This window comes from Lupinus angustifolius, chromosome LG17, assembly GCF_001865875.1.
Source record: "Lupinus angustifolius cultivar Tanjil chromosome LG17, LupAngTanjil_v1.0, whole genome shotgun sequence".
Taxonomy (NCBI): domain Eukaryota; kingdom Viridiplantae; phylum Streptophyta; class Magnoliopsida; order Fabales; family Fabaceae; genus Lupinus; species Lupinus angustifolius.
Window position 1 is genome coordinate 3,678,976 of NC_032025.1, and position 14,469 is coordinate 3,693,444.

At 31.7% G+C, this 14,469-nt stretch overlaps 2 protein-coding genes across 8 annotated transcripts; both read left to right on the forward strand.

Moving 5' to 3' along the window:
- LOC109331425 (NDR1/HIN1-like protein 12) lies at positions 666 to 1,503 on the forward strand. Its single transcript, XM_019565909.1, has one exon. The coding sequence runs from the start codon at positions 699 to 701 to the stop codon at positions 1,308 to 1,310; it is 612 nt and encodes a 203-aa protein (XP_019421454.1). The 5' UTR covers positions 666 to 698; the 3' UTR covers positions 1,311 to 1,503.
- Positions 3,650 to 7,318, forward strand: LOC109330652. 7 transcript variants are annotated; one of them, XM_019564914.1, is made up of 5 exons: positions 3,650 to 3,862; positions 4,074 to 4,121; positions 4,209 to 5,554; positions 5,901 to 6,080; positions 6,535 to 7,318. In XM_019564914.1, exons 3-5 carry the CDS (start codon positions 5,312 to 5,314, stop codon positions 7,198 to 7,200), a joined length of 1,089 nt encoding a protein of 362 aa, XP_019420459.1. In that variant the 5' UTR covers positions 3,650 to 3,862; positions 4,074 to 4,121; positions 4,209 to 5,311; the 3' UTR covers positions 7,201 to 7,318. The 7 variants fall into 7 exon arrangements, with proteins under 7 accessions (XP_019420459.1, XP_019420454.1, XP_019420458.1 ...); XM_019564909.1 differs by having other exon boundaries at positions 5,247 to 5,554; XM_019564913.1 differs by having other exon boundaries at positions 3,650 to 4,305; positions 5,247 to 5,554.

A 14,469-nucleotide genomic window follows, 5' to 3' on the forward strand; every position in this document is an offset into this window, starting at 1 on the left:
CTTATTTACCTCTATCTCTACTCAATAACAAAAGGGAGAGAAAAAAGTTGGAATAATGTATAAAATAAATTAAAGTGATATATTTAACTTTACAAAATAAAGTTATCTTTTTTAGTTTCTTAAACACTGCATGCAAAACCAAACCAACAACCCATCCAACTTTGAATGCATGCATGAAAAGGAAGCTTTATAGCAAGAAAAGGGCAACCAAAAGAGCTTGTATTTCGCAATCCAAGTTTGGTATTTACTTTTCATTATTAAAATAATAATCATCCATCCCAATTCTGAAAGATACCTACTTACCAAGAAGGAGTTAGTTTAATTGGGTAAGATACCGCTAAATTTCTAGAAAGACTAAAATATTAAGAGTTCAATTCTTGTGAGTAATACTTATTGGAAAAGACAACCACACAACTCAAAATGGATTAGTTACTTACCTAAAAGGTGAATAGAGGTACCAACAAAAGATACCTAGGTGGAGATATATGCCTATACTTGGTAACAAAGCATAAAATAAAAAAACTTAGCACAAGCATGTGTATAAATGCTTTAAAACTAGGAAAAGAAGATACCAAAACCATCCCAACAATAAGAATTAAAGAACCCAAATTTTAGAGAGTAATTCCCTAAACTTGCCAAACCCAACTCTTTACTCCTCCCCTTTCACAAACATATCTTCCCAACGTGATCAAGGTTCTATGCTTTTCAAAAGAAGATTGGTCACTGGTCAAAATGACAACACACACCCCTTAATCTGGTTATTAGCATTTATCTGCATAATCATAGCTATAGCAGTGATAGTTGCAGGTATAACAGTGTTTGTAGGGTTCCTTATCATACACCCTAGGGTACCTACAATCAGCATAGCCAATGCTCATCTTAACCTCTTCAGAAACGACTATGTTGGGTTGCTCCAAACCCAAGTCACAATTCTTGTGGTGGCAGAGAATGGAAATGCTATGGCTAATGCAACTTTCTCTAACATAAGCTTCAATATTAGTTACCAAAGCCATGACATAGCTATTCTTGTAGCTGACCCTTTTGAGGTTCCAAAGAACAGCTCAAAGTACCTTAACTATGTTGTTCAGGCATCATCTATACCCTTAAACCCTGATCAGATGGGGAATGTAGATTACTCATGGAAGAGGAATATTGTAGGTTTTGATTTACATGGAAACGCTAGGGCACAGTGGAGAGTAGGGCCTTTAGGTTCTCTTAAGTTCCGGTGCCACCTTGAGTGTACACTCAAGTTTCACCTCTTGAATGGGAGTTACATTCCCTCCAAATCATGCACCTCCAAATTAAAATGATATTATTTCTTTCTTCAATTTTGTTTGGTTATGTTGTTACACAGAATTGGACAAATAGTCTAGTACATATTTTCGCCTCCATAGGTAGTTCATTTTCAACTTCCAATATCTTTTCTATCTTTCTTCATGACATAGATTATTAGATTTTCATGGGATAAATTAGGGGCATTGTTTGATATGATCTTAGAAATGAGAGACAATACATGGAAAAAAATGACTGTCTCTTGTTTGATTTGTAAATAGACTTTAGTATTGGACAAATAATCCCAGACAACAACACTAAAGTCATGTTTTTTTCTCCACTAAACAAGGGACACAAATTTGTGTATGTCTACTGTAATAGCATTGTCCTATGATGTCCTTCACCACTGAGTAATAAATCAAATGCAATTGTATCTTAATTAGATTCTTTACTTTTGCAGGAGATATCATATAACATAACTTGTGCCATTAACGGTAGTAAAGAAACATTATTTATATGGAACTGTTTATCAATTTGTAATTCACAAAAAGAGACAGTTCGTAATGTTATTGCATTAGTGATTTTTATCAGTCACTTTGTAGCCCGAACCAAGGCACCAGCCAAAGCAAAAGGATACAAATTCAAAGAAAACAAAGTTTAAAGGAAGATGAAATATTTAATTTTTTTACTATTATTCTTGGACAAATAGTGGGAAGTAAAAATTAAAATTGCAGAAACTACATATCAGGATACACTTTGTGAATTGAAAGTTTCGTGTTGGCTTGAAAGAGTCATTTCCTTTAGAGCTAAGCAAACCCAGATAAGGAAAAATCTTATGAAAAAGATTAGCACCACCAAAGTTAGATATTGAACCATGTTGGACCGGACTCGAACTACCAGGGAGTTCCATTGTTACATGGGTATGGGAAGAGTCACAAGTGAGACACCACGTTTTGAATCAAAACTTTAAGGCATTAGTTCTATTGGTCTTTCCTTCTTATAAACTCTTTCACTCCTCTCCGCATATCCAATGTGGGACTTCACACTTGAATAAACCCAACAAAACCATGTGGAAGAAGAAATTAAACTAGAAAAAAACAAAACCATACCCGCCACAACATTAAAAGATCATGCCTTTACATCTTTTGGCACCTTTTTATTATTGCTTTTCAATCGATCAAGCCTTGAATGTATTATTATGCGTTTGGCACTAACTTTGGTGCTAAGTTTTATGTGTGCAAGGGTAACATATGCTACTCCTTTTCATTTTGGAGTACAATACCAATAACCAAGAGTGTCACTTCCCAGGAACAATCCTATGGAAATAGTATGAGTTGAAATCTAGCATATTTTCTAGCTAATTAGAAAGGAAAATGGTTTTTTTACTCTCCAGGTTAGAACACCTCCTAGAAGCAATTTTGATGTTAATAAGAATGATAATTAGAGGTACAAACCGTACAATGAATATCTTAAACACTTGGAAATATAAGACTAATAGATTAGATGTGCTTCATGCTATCTTTTTCAAGAACTAGTAGATTTATTGGGTGTCTCCATTTGCGTGGTAGATTTTCCAAGCAAATAATCAACAAACTTAACAAAATAAGGGTGGTAAACAAACTATAATCACTTTGATTTCAAAGGTAGAAAGTGCTGACAATTCTGAAGTTGGTTTTTGGTAAGATCATTGTCAAAGTTCAAGCTAAAAATCCATTTTCACCCCGAACACCATGAAAAGTTAGTGATACTATAAGAACTATAAGTTCATTCGCCGAAAAGAAGTAATATGTGTAGTGATAGTCTTGCTGAGTTAAACTACTCAAGTTCATACACTTCCTATGGTGGATGCTAAATGAGTGATCATGCTAACTTCAAGGCCCTAGTTCGATGCCTGAAAAAAAATAAGCTACCAAACAAAGTAAGAGTTGTGACACCAATAAGGTATTTGTATAGTGGTATAAGGCTCTAATAAATTCTAAAAATGACTAAAAGGTTAAGAATTTGACTACTAATTGTATTATTTGTTGTCAGAAGGGATAACCACATATCCTGACAGAATTTATTTTCTTATCCATATAGTAAATAAATACTTTTAATAATACAAAAAAAAAAAGGGGTAAGCTTTATGACCAATATCAATATTGAAAACTCCAACAAGAATACATACAAAGATCCACAAGTTAGTATCAGCTTTTATATATCACAGACAACATTAAAAAAACATAAGAATTTGACACTTTCATTAACATTTATTTTCTTTTCAGAGTCTAAAAAATCATACTATTCTATATGATGTTTATCCTTTAAAAACTGTTCTTCTAGTTTGGTAGGGTCCTTATCCATTATATAAATGTTGTTTATGTAACATATATCTTCACTGTTTGCGTGTCTGTTTGAAGACACTTCCATTGCCACCTATGCGTTGCAACATTCACTCCCTTCAAACTCGCACAGTCACTCTCACTTCCATTACCTTTCTCAGGCCCTTTCCTCCTTTGTCTTTCACTTTCTCTCTCTCTCTCTCTCTGTTTCTTTTTGTCTCTGCTCCACTTCACTGTTTCTCTCCCTTCCTATCCTGTTTGCATGCACTGTATGTCTTAGTGTTATTTCCAATGAATTTGTTTGCTACCCTTTTGCTTCAGATATGTTTTATTTATGCCTTTTTCTTTATCAGCTCGAATTACAAAAGAAAAGCTTCAATCTTTCCTTTTATTTGGGGTTTTGCTTGCTTGGATTTGCTTTTGAGTTCAAGCCCAGATTTTATTCTATGTTCCTGATAACGTGGGTATTGTTCATTTCAGTGAAAGCTCATTCTTTTAGTTGAATCGTGGTGATGGACGACATTTCAAGTTATGCCTCTATATGATTCATTTTCATTATATTGGTTTTTTTTCTTACTAGGAATCATTGTTTTCTGAGGTGTACTATTTGTGCAGCTATTTGGTGCATAACACATTTGGTTGAAGACAAATGCTAATATAATTAAGGAAAAGTTTCTGTCTTTGCCTTCGCTATATAGGATAGCTGGATAGGGTAATCTAATTTGATTTCTCTTAAGACAGTCTTCTTATTTCATATGATGCCCCTCCAAGGAGAATAAAAAAAACATAGACAAAATCATTAGGAAGGATTTAGATGTAATTGGTTTGTATATATTTGTGATAAGGCATTATGGTGTTGATTCATGTAGCTGACCCTATTTAGTGGGAAAAGGCTTGTTGTTTTTGTTTTGATTTTTTCATGGATTGATTCAGGGGTGTCCCTGCTAGACATGCAGAAGGAGCTTGAGGGTTTATTATATTTTCTGTTTTGCCTCTTGCTATTATTCTGGATAGATTCTTTGGAAAAGTTATAGAGTATAGACTTCTAGTATACTTTTGGTTGATGTTGTGGTCACTAGGTTTCTGATTCTGAAAGCAGGATCACTCTTTCACTAATTCATGAATCCAATAAATAAGCATATATAGTTCAAAAAAGAGGTTTTTAGGATTTCCCAATTGACTGTATTATGGAGTATTGACCATTGTTTGAATTGTTCATTTCATAAGATGCATCACTGTATGTCAGCATGGATGTATAAGGCTAAGGGACCAGCCACCAAAAGCCCAAGATAACTAGGCGAAAACTTAGTGTTGATGGTCTTCTTGTAGTTGTTTTTATTAGTGTTGAATATGAATATCAGTTGCAAAATTTTATGCTAAGAATTTGAACTTAATATATTGCTTTTGAGTTATAAGCACTGGAAGCCATCAAATTTTCCCCTAAGAAGTTATTTACTCATACTGTGAGATTGGATTTCCAATATCTAATATAGAATCGCATAGTTGTGCTGTTGCATCCCAAGGCATGTACGTCGTTCTATTTATCTAGTCATGTAGCTAATCTTTTCCTACTTATTTATTTTCACCATTGTTGTTTAGTCTTCAATAGTTTTCATACGAATTTATTGATATTGAAGTGATCAACTGTATCAGTGCAACAGTATGGAACATTTAAAAATGTAACAATCAAGGAGGAAGAACACTCATTTCTGTCATCAATGTCGTTGATTTCCGAGCTATTGGCTAACATAATGCTCTTGGTGACAAGGCCTTTCACTCTACTTAAACTGGCATGCTTGTTTGGGATCAGAACTGCATTAATTGTCACTTATACTTGGACTGAGTTGATCATGGCTACAATTATCTTCCATGTAAACATAATATCAGGAACTATAACATGGACATTTGGGCTTATCTCGCTACCTGCAAGAGTTGTGAACGCCTTTCAAACAGAGAGGCAGGTTAGTTTCCATTCTCTAGTTGTATTTGGTTTAATTTGTGGACATGCTCTTTCCATAATACAATTCATATTTCCTAAATTATAAGATGATTGATTTGCATTACAGGTTTATCTGCATAATACAATTCGATTTTCTCTCTAGCTAGATAATTGTATTCCAACAATTTTCCTTTCCTACAGTACATGTTTTACATGTACTTTTTAAAGGGTTAGGGAAGGGGGATGCTGGTGCTGTTAGACTCTCAAGTGATTTTTCATGTATCAGTTGTGGCGTCCCCCTTTTATTCTTCTCCATAAGCGACATTTATCTTGACGCAGAATAATGAGCAAGTTATTTTGTTTTGCAGCTGGAACAAAAGCTGCACCAAATGCACTATAAGCTAGAGAGCCTAATATGGGATCGGAAGAAACTTCAAGAATGGTTCCAAATGGCTGTTAAAGAATGCAAAATGATGGAGTTGCTATTCGCAGAGCTTGAAGAGGAGCATGATATGGCGATTGAAAAGATTAAAAAATTAGAGAGAAAGGTAATATATTTTGTATCCGTATGCCTTCATTGTACTACCTTCTTACATATCTTTTTTTATAACTATTAAGCTGATCTGAATGTTGGAAGTTATCACTTATAAAAGGACAAATTGTTAAATTCCTAATAAAATTTGTCCTGAAACTTGTTGAAGATACCATGCATTCAAGATATGACCGAAGATTATGAAAAACTGATGTTGAATTGTTGATTTATCTTCAATATGCTAAAATTATTTGGTTTACTAAATGGGACCCCCGTGCATTGGGCCGCCCTTTTATGCTAAAATTATTTGGTTTTGTTGGTTTCCTATTGATTCTGATTACCTTCACTATCATTGTTTTGCCCAATTTTGTGCTCACTTTGTCATGTGGGAACTTAAAACTCTGTAATTATTTCCATGTACAGAAATGTTTTCCAGATTTCTTGTTTTGATTCTTATGTCTTATTTACAGTTGCAGGATCAAATAAACGAAAATCTTCGGCTAAAAGAAACTCAAGGAAAGGCATATTGGTGCTCCGAAGATCAAAATGACACTTACAGTGTCCAAAACATTGGTGATAGCAGCTATAACCATCCTGCCATGCAATGCAAATCTAGTTACAATGGGAGTGAAATTTCCCTCCAAGATGTACTTATGCACAAAGATAATTGGGAAGTTGATAACAAGACCAGAACTGAGATGCTTAAACTCTTGAAAACAGGACCAAAGTCTGGTTCTGTTCCCCAAGTTAAAACTGAAATGATCTCAAATGATGTAGTGAAAATGAGAGAAGTACTAGATCAACGCCGAGACATCGCTCTTTCACGATCACTCTTCAGTGCCGTTATGTCACTTATAGTTGGAGTGACTATATGGGAAGCTGAAGACCCTTGCATGCCTCTTGTTGTAGCTCTCTTTGCAGTTGTAGGCATGTCCTTGAAGAGTGTGGTGCAGTTTTTCTCCACCATTAAGAACAAACCTGCTTCTGATGTGGTTGCTCTATTAAGCTTCAATTGGTTTATTCTTGGAACTCTAACCTACCCTTCTCTACCAAGGGTAGCTCAAATGCTGGCTCCGCTACTGTTACGCGTTATGGACCAAAACATGAGCCGGTTCGATTTTTCCCCCTTATCTTGACATTACTTATCTTTTTTGTTGTGTATAATAATCCTTATCATGAGTCTTTTAACTTTGGTGTATGTTTCTTATACCTTGTACAATATGAGAAGTCTGTGTATTTGGTTGTGTTGATATACTTTGTTTTCTCAATTTCTAGCACAAACATGTAAAATCAGTTTTGTCTACTTTTCAGAGTTCAGTAAGAGCATTTGTTGTTTTGTTTATTTTGATCAATGTTTCAGGGGAATTATTTAATTTGGTGATGCATCAACCTTTGGTTAAGATTAGGTGTGAAAAGAAATGCTTCAGTAGAACTTTAGAAGAGAAATGCTAAACTGATTTTATTTAACAGATAATGTAACTACATGTTATGATGTGGTCATTGCATAAATCTTTTCTCATGAAAAAATGTAGTAATTGGTCCTTTAAGGCTCTTTATGGTAGGCCTAAAGATAAAAAGCAGCATGTAAATGTGGAGTAAGGATTTTCTCCAAAAAGAGATAAGTACTATAAAAAAAATATGGAATAACATTTTTATTCTTAAATAACATTTTTATCATTGAAAACAAAAGACAAAACCGCAAAACAAGAACTCATGTATTGTACTTGAAAGGATCTTTGTTCGAAAATGTAGTGGCATAAAGTTAACCTAATGTTGTAAGCAGATATCTATAGTAGATGATTCCACCCCACTTTGCCACTCCTGTCACCATCTTTCCAATATTGAACTAAGAAGTGCTCACTTGACAAATATCTTTGGAATTATTTGTCCTTAACAGCTTCAACTACTAAATTTGGAATATCATATTTGATATTATATATTTTATCTGTCACTTACTTTTTATTCAAATATCTTAAGGTTAATCTATTGTTGTAAGCATACATCTTATGTATTTTCTTTTGGAAATATTTCTCACTTAGTGACATGCATAGACATGTGCTTATGCATGTTTACATCCATATTGGGTGATGCTGCTGTGAAAGTGACATAAGTGACATTCCACAAATTTTAACTAACGAAATGAAGAACCTTGGAGCAATGACATTACCCAATTGGCCTACATAAGGTAATGCCTTATTGCTAGTCATTGCAAGGGAAAGGTTCAAATTATGACCTAAAATTGAAAAATGGCATAGAAATATGGTTAACATAGATCCTCTCCACTACTAATTGAAGATGCTTATATATAGTCCAAAAAAAGTTAACGATTCAGATTTTATTTATTTTTAAATAAATTAATATTATAAAATTGTCTATCTTCATTCTCCTTCATATTCTAGTATTGGTGGGTTTAAGTTTAGAGAGAATCTCAACTCTGTCTTTATATGCATTACTCTATACGAAAAATAATATATTTTCCTACTAAATCATTCTTTCTACAAAAAGGTGACATATGTCATAAAGTGATACTTTATTTATTAATGATTGATTTACAAGTTACATGTATTACTTTATTATGGATATGGGGATTAAGAGTAAGATCCTCTCAATTAATTGAGAGATAAGTACTAAAAAACAAAGGAAATAATAACATGGTAAGAAATTTTTATCCTTCTATATAAACGAAATAACACTTTTGTAATTGAAAACATGTATAAAATCAAGTATTTGTCTCTACATTAATAAGAGGATATAACATTACTCTACACGAAAAATGATATATCATCTTACTAAATCATTCTCCTAATCCTCGTACCTACCAAAAAGTGACATAGGTCATAAAGTAATATTTTATTTATTAATGATTAGTTTACAAATTATATTTGTTACTTTATTATTATTATTATTAGTGGGAGGATTTGATAATATGATATAGCATTACTCTTAACTACACATGCCATTACAATTTGGAGCATTTTGTTTTTGGAAACAATACACTATTTTGCGAAACAAATTCTATTGTTTTAAGCGGTATACATTTTCAGTGACTGTAAAAGGAGTATGATGAGATTGCAGTATATCTTGGTAAAAATTTATATTATTATAACACAAGAGCAAAATTGTGAAAAAAAAATAGATTAAGGATTAATTAATGCTTTTATTTATTAGAGGACCGAATTAAATAAAGAAACAAATATTTTAACCTTGTATATTTATAGTATAAACGTTATAAATCATGACTCTCTAAAAAATCATTTTTCATACACACAACAATAATTGAATCTCCATATATAGTTAAAAATCTAAACTATCAATTATATTGGGCTTTATCAGTAAAAAATAATTTTGCTTAATTAAGAGTATCGAAGCAAGAATCAGGTTCTAATCTTGGATATAAAGAAAATCTTTCCTAGAAGAACTAGACCTATTATATTTTAGCTGTTATGGCTCATATGGGAATAAAATTTCATTTGTCAATAAATACATTGTATTAAAATAAGTCCGGTAATAATTAATATAAAAAAGAGTTGGAGAAATTAAGGATGTGGTTGCATGAGTCATGAGTATGCATAATTATGCTGGTAAAGTTAAGGACAACAGTTACCTTAACTTAGTCATTTGTTCCTAAGATGCTGGATGTGGATAGAGCTCCCCACACATATAAATCAAATAAGAGATCAACGTCAATGACAGTATGATAACGTTACAATATTATTCACTTATTCAGGTGAAGTGGATTCTTTTACAAAGTAGAATATTAATACATCATCCTTCCAAAATGGCCAACACCAACTCATCTCCATTGGTTGTAGCTAGACATATCTAATATATCATATTTGGAGATATAGATTTTTGTTAGTTGACACTATTTAGAATAATCAATAGTTCAATTTCTGAAAGTAATAATAGTTGAGATACACAATTACACATCGTAAAAGGGTTAGTTTCGTACTCAAAAAAGATAAGATATCAGTGATACTTTGGTAGTACCAAAAAAATAATATTTATTTAAAGTTAAATTTTAATTAATTGAAAATTTTACTGTGTTACCAATATATTATCTATATAAATACGTTTCTAGAGAAGTTTTTCTATATTCACAACGCCCTTCACTCGGAACAAATTTTCATAGTCTGAATTTTTCAGGCACATTGATATTGTTTATGATGATAGTTCTCTTGCTAGATAAAGCAGATGCTCCTAGTGTCATTTTTAAAAAGGAAAAAATTGCCATATTTACATCCAATTTAATATTATAAACATGCCAATACTACCTCTCTTTTTTTATTTTCTTAATCTCAATTATAAGAAGGTAAAAAATATTTCTTTACGAAGTGAAATTAAATATTTAATATTCTAAGAGATAGTAAACTTAATTTCACAATTATTTTTTACTATTTTAACACTACCTTATTTTTATAGGCAATACTACCTCTATCATGTTTTGAAAGAAATTTATAATACTAATTGTTCCAATGCATGGTTATTATAACAGGTAATAGAAATTTAACTGATTATTTATCTATTACACTTATCTTCGAGATAAAGTCATGCTGCATCAAAGTTCCCAACCAAGTTTTGCAAATAGTAAATAAAGTGTAATATTACATAATCAGTAATTATTCATTATTTCATTGTATTATTATTTTTTTCTGAAAAACAATGATAATTAAATATGAACGGTAGAATGATAATATATAAAACTTATACATTTTCAAATTATATATTTTTTCTCTAAAAATTAGTAGCTAAGTTCATGAATTTATATAACTACTTTCCATATATAACATCCGATGACTATTGAAAAAACTTTCCTCTTCTAAGGAGTAAAAGGACATTTTATAGAAAAATATAATATTCTATTCTATATTGATGTTCCTTGACTGTCCCAAGAAAAGCAGTCAAAGTTAATGTATTCAGCCCGTCTAGAATAGTATATAGAAAGCTTTTGAAAACCTAAATTAATAGTTAATAGTTTATTATAAGAATATATGTTCACGACTTTCACATAAAGTGGATTCGAATATCTCTTTATCTAACGTGTGAAAATGTCCAAAGTTGATCAACTCATTAAGTAACCAAGATATTACACACACAAAAGTGACTTTTACTTTGTGAAATATAATGCTTTTGGCATAAATTTTAGTCTTCAATTCATCTCACAATCAATAATAAAAGAACATGAATATGAGTAACAATATCAATGTATAAAGTTCATACCAATATATACATTTTTTTCTTTAAATTTCAAAGTATCTTATTCAACCTTGGAAAAACAACTAATTTTATCATTTACCATTTGAAGATATAATATCAACAAAATACTGATCAAGTGGTATAAAACACTACTTCATTATAAAAAATAAAATGTCAAGAGTTCAATTTCTAATAGCGACAATTATTGAAAGGGGTAACCACATATTTTAAAAAAAATAATTTCTTACAAAAAAACGTGAAGAGATACTAATGCCAAAAAAAATTGAAAATATAATGTTCAATTGTAATATATTCCATAACGACCCTAATTGATAATCAGTTAAGTTAATCATTTATCATTCTAAATATTATATTCTTTATTTTAATACCAGTAACACTATTTATCGTGGGATTTGGATATGTTCATGATCTCACATTAATTTTAGTGTATTGGATATTTAAAAAATAAATCTATCATCATACCAAATCTGATCATATTCGTGAAACATGAAGAATGTTCTAGCTAAATTATTATTATACTTACAACAAATTAACAAAAATTATAAATCAATTATTAATAAATAAAATGTCATTTTATTTTATATGTTATCTTCTTATGAGTAAAAGAATTAGAAGGATAATATATTATCTTTATTTTCTTTTGACATATTTGTCACATAGGTGAGATGGGAAAGTCGGTTCCGCCCCACTTCATCACTCGGATCTCACCTAACACATTGACAAAATAAAACATACCTACCATAAGAATACAATATATACAAGCAATGAATATTTATATATATAAGTAGTAAAATAACAAGCATATATCTATTTTGTGAAATATAATTCTAATTTAGTACTACTCCGATCTTATAAGTCACTTTTACTCACAGTATAGAATCAATACAAGTAATTAATTCTCTTATTTTTAAAATATAATAAAATTATTAACAATTTAATGGTGTAAAATTTCGCTAGATTTAAAAAAAAAACTAAAAGATCAATAGCTGTTAAAAATAGTAGTCACACACCTTAAAAAGAGATTAGTCTTTTACTAAAAAGTGATATAATACCTTAATAGTAAAAAATAAATAGTACAAATTTATTCTTTCTCATTAATGAATAACGATAAAAAGAAGAATTTTTAAGCGGTACCTTATAATAAAGCCAATTGAAAATAATATAATAATGAACTAATTTCATTGAAGATGGAATTTGAATTACGATTTATATTTCAAATATCATGGCCAAACTGTTCCGATAAAAATGAGAATAATAAGTCATTAAACTCAGTCAAAGAAAATAAATAAAATACAATTGATGAAAAAGTTTTACGTAACAAATACTTATAAAACAAAATAAAAATAAAAAACGTTTTGTGAGATTTAACAGAGTCAAACACAAGTTAATATAGTAAAGCGCATAGAAGTTCTGTAAACACGTTGCAGTGGCAGAACACGCGCACGTGTATCCACGTAATTCACTGTAATGGCATTCCTTGTAATTTCATCCAAATCCATGACCAATTCCAAGCATCTCCCACCGCTCTCTTTTTCTTTCTTAGTAAAAAAACCACTTGTATTGCATCGTAACCCGCATCATGAAGAAGCGTTGCCACGTGTCCAAATCACCTTCGTCTGTCATCGCTATAAATAACCCCTCCCTAACCCAATCTTTACCTCGTTCGTGAGATTTGGGTTTATCGTCGAGTTTCTGTTCGTTCCGTTTAAGCGATTCTTTCTCTGGGATCGATGAAAGAGCGAGAGTTGATATTCTCACCGCGCGGCCTCTAATTCGCTTGGTGCAGGTCGGGAACCGCTGCTACTTTGGCGTTTAATGAATGAGGCGGTGGTTGACGGTGGCGAATTGGTTCCCGCCTTGCATCAACTGAATCGGAGGCTGCGGTGGTTTTCCGGCGACAGATCTCTGCTCCGAGTTTCTAATACCAGTAACTTGTATTGCTTCTTAATTACTGTCATTCAGATCCGATTTTACCTTTTTTTAGATTTAGCGATTTGGTTGGTTTTACTAACTTCTTGGCTATATGTGGAAATCGTAATTAGTGGTTATAGATCTGATGATGCATGATATCTGAATCTCAAAAATAACTTTTTTTTTCTCACAAGAAAACATTTTTAGTTTACGTTATGATAGGCTTTTCTTATTTAGATTTGGTTTCTACACCTAAAAATAATGTTTTCCTTCAGAAAATATATTTATTAGGTTTTTACGATGATGCAACTTGACTCTATGCAAAATTGGATAACATTCACAGACACGTGTCTAATCTGCTTGTGCTTGATCTAGTTCATGATACTTTCAGATTGTTTGAATTTGCTTTTAGGACAGAAGGCTTAAGTTTATGAAACAATTTGTAAGTGTAATGTAACTATCTGTGTAAGTAGCTTTCAGAAATAGAAAAACCCAAGTTGACGATGAGTTCTCACTAGCTGATTTGAACCAATTGATATTGATTGTTTCTGTTTACTTAGGGATTGATTTGAAACTTTGTTACATAACGCACTAGGACTTCAACATACCCAAATGCTTTGATCAGAAGTACCAATTAATTTTTTTTTGCCTAAAATCATATGAAGGTAAGTGGCATTTGAATACTTCAGTGAAATTGGATCCTCACATGTGTTTCCTTTTATTAAATTTGCTTTTGTCTCTTAAGAAACACAAGATAAAAACCTGAGAGGATCCAAATTCTGCGATACCTTAAAGAAGAACCTACGGTGTTAGCATTAAATATCAGTTATTCTTTTCACATTATGAATTTATGATGTATATTCCATGCTGAATTGCTGATGGTATACTCTGTGAAACTACAAGGTTCTGACATTTATAGTAATGATCTGATCTTAAGTTTTAAATGTGTGGTCAAATTAGATTCTGTGCTATTGTTGTATGATAAGGACTCTCTGGAAACTGTTATTATTTTCTATGACTGTGAAGGGGTGTCAAGGATGTGATCATTCAGTTTTTTAGTTCCTTTTTGTCCGTGTCTTGCCAGTTATGGTGCATTAATATTAGAGTCCATATTACTGGGAATTTGGTCGAATATGCTGCTTCTGCTTCTCTATGCTTATGTAATTTTGTGAAAGAATTGTAAGCATCTATGATGACAAACTAGAGTCCATATTAGTGGGATTTGAAGTGTCAATGAAATTGAAGTCCAACCTTGGAAAACTTACAAGGTTCTGAGT